General features: G+C 48.2%; 1 protein-coding gene across 1 annotated transcript; it reads right to left on the bottom strand.

Annotated features, from left to right (window-relative positions):
* Positions 1 to 376: 376 nt before the first annotated feature.
* On the bottom strand, positions 377 to 1413 carry LOC115271429 (zinc finger protein 501-like; the record flags this gene model as incomplete). The annotated part of the gene is made up of 1 exon (XM_029913924.1): positions 377 to 1413. A coding segment is annotated over one exon (1037 nt), but the record flags the coding sequence as incomplete, so codon positions are not given.
* Between the last annotated feature and the right edge of the window lie 47 nt (positions 1414 to 1460).

Raw genomic sequence — 1460 nt, 5'->3', positions numbered from 1 at the left:
CTGCATCTGCTCTACAACTAGAATTGTCTTTTTACACCAAGATCACTAACTTGAGCAGCCAACGCCATGTACAGTCCTAGTGAATGTAAGGCACAGATAGTTTTTGCCTCAGTGTAGCTTGTTGGGATCAAATCTCTCTCCCCCATCTGGAGCTGATGAACATTCCTGCCTGGAGGGACACACAAGCCTATGACTCAAAAGGAAAGGAGTTGATAGAAAAGATCAGAGGACTGACTCCAAAGAAGGTGAGCAGCAAAAGGCAGAAGCAGGCAACTCATCTGGTGGAGCTGAAAGACCACGGTGAAGATGGTGCAAAAATCACTATGTGGGAATTAGCATATGTGATTTTAAAAAAAAAAAAAATCTTAGGCCAGCCCTAGTCAAGGGATTTATTACAGTTCTTGCCCACGTGGATTCTCTGATGTGTGATAAGGTGTGAGCTCCGACTGAAGCTTTTCCCGCACTCAGACCATCCATATGGTTTCTCTCCCGTGTGGATTCTCTGATGTCTGGTAAGGTTTGAGCACCACCTGAAGCTTTTCCCGCACTCAGAGCATGTGTAGGGTGTCTTTCCTGTGTGAATTCTCTGATGTGTGATAAGGTTTGAGCTCCGACTGAAGCTTTTCCCGCACTCAGAGCATGTGTAGGGCGTCTCTCCTGTGTGGATTCTCCTGTGTGCGCTCAGGGTACAGCTCTGATTGAAGCTGTTCCCGCACTCAGAGCATGTGTAGGGCCTCTCTCCTGTGTGGATTCTCCTATGTGTGCTCAGGGAAGAGTTGTGATTGAAGCTTTTCCCGCACTCAGAGCATCCATATGGTTTCTCACCTGTGTGGATTCTCCTGTGTGTGTGCAGGGCAGAGCTCTGATTGAAGCTGTTCCCGCACTCAGGGCATGTGTAAGGCGTCTCTCCTGTGTGGATTCTTTGATGTGTGATAAGGTTTGAGCGCTTATTGAACCTTTTACCGCACTCAGAGCATCCATACGGTTTCTCACCTGTGTGGATTCTCCTATGTGTGATAAGGTGTGCGCGCCACCTGAAGCTTTTCCCGCACTCAGAACATGTGTAGGGCATCTCTCCTGTGTGGATTCTCCGATGTCTGATAAGGTGTGAGCTCCGACTGAAGCTTTTCCCGCACTCAGAGCATGTTTGGGGCTCTTCTCCTGTGCGGATTCGCTGATGCGAGATGAGGGTTGAACAATCAATGAAGCGTTTCCCACACTCAGAGGATCCATAAGGTTTCTCACCCATGTGGATTTTCTGATGTGTGATAAGGGCAGAGCTACTAGTGAAGCTTTTCCCGCACTCATTGCATGTGTAGCGTGTCTCTTCCAAGCTGATTGTGTCACGTGTAATAAGGTCTGAGTGGCTACTGAAGTTTTCCTCTGGCCTCTTCTGAGTCTCACAGACCTTTCCTTTTTCTCGGAGTGCACAACTCCCGGAAACATTCCCTTTGGATCTT

This window comes from Terrapene carolina, unplaced genomic scaffold (genome assembly GCF_002925995.2).
Source record: "Terrapene carolina triunguis isolate 2854851 unplaced genomic scaffold, T_m_triunguis-2.0 Scaffold14215, whole genome shotgun sequence".
NCBI lineage: Eukaryota > Metazoa > Chordata > Testudines > Emydidae > Terrapene > Terrapene triunguis.
The sequence above is the reverse complement of the archived record's forward strand: the minus strand, read 5'-3'. Positions and strand labels throughout refer to the sequence as shown.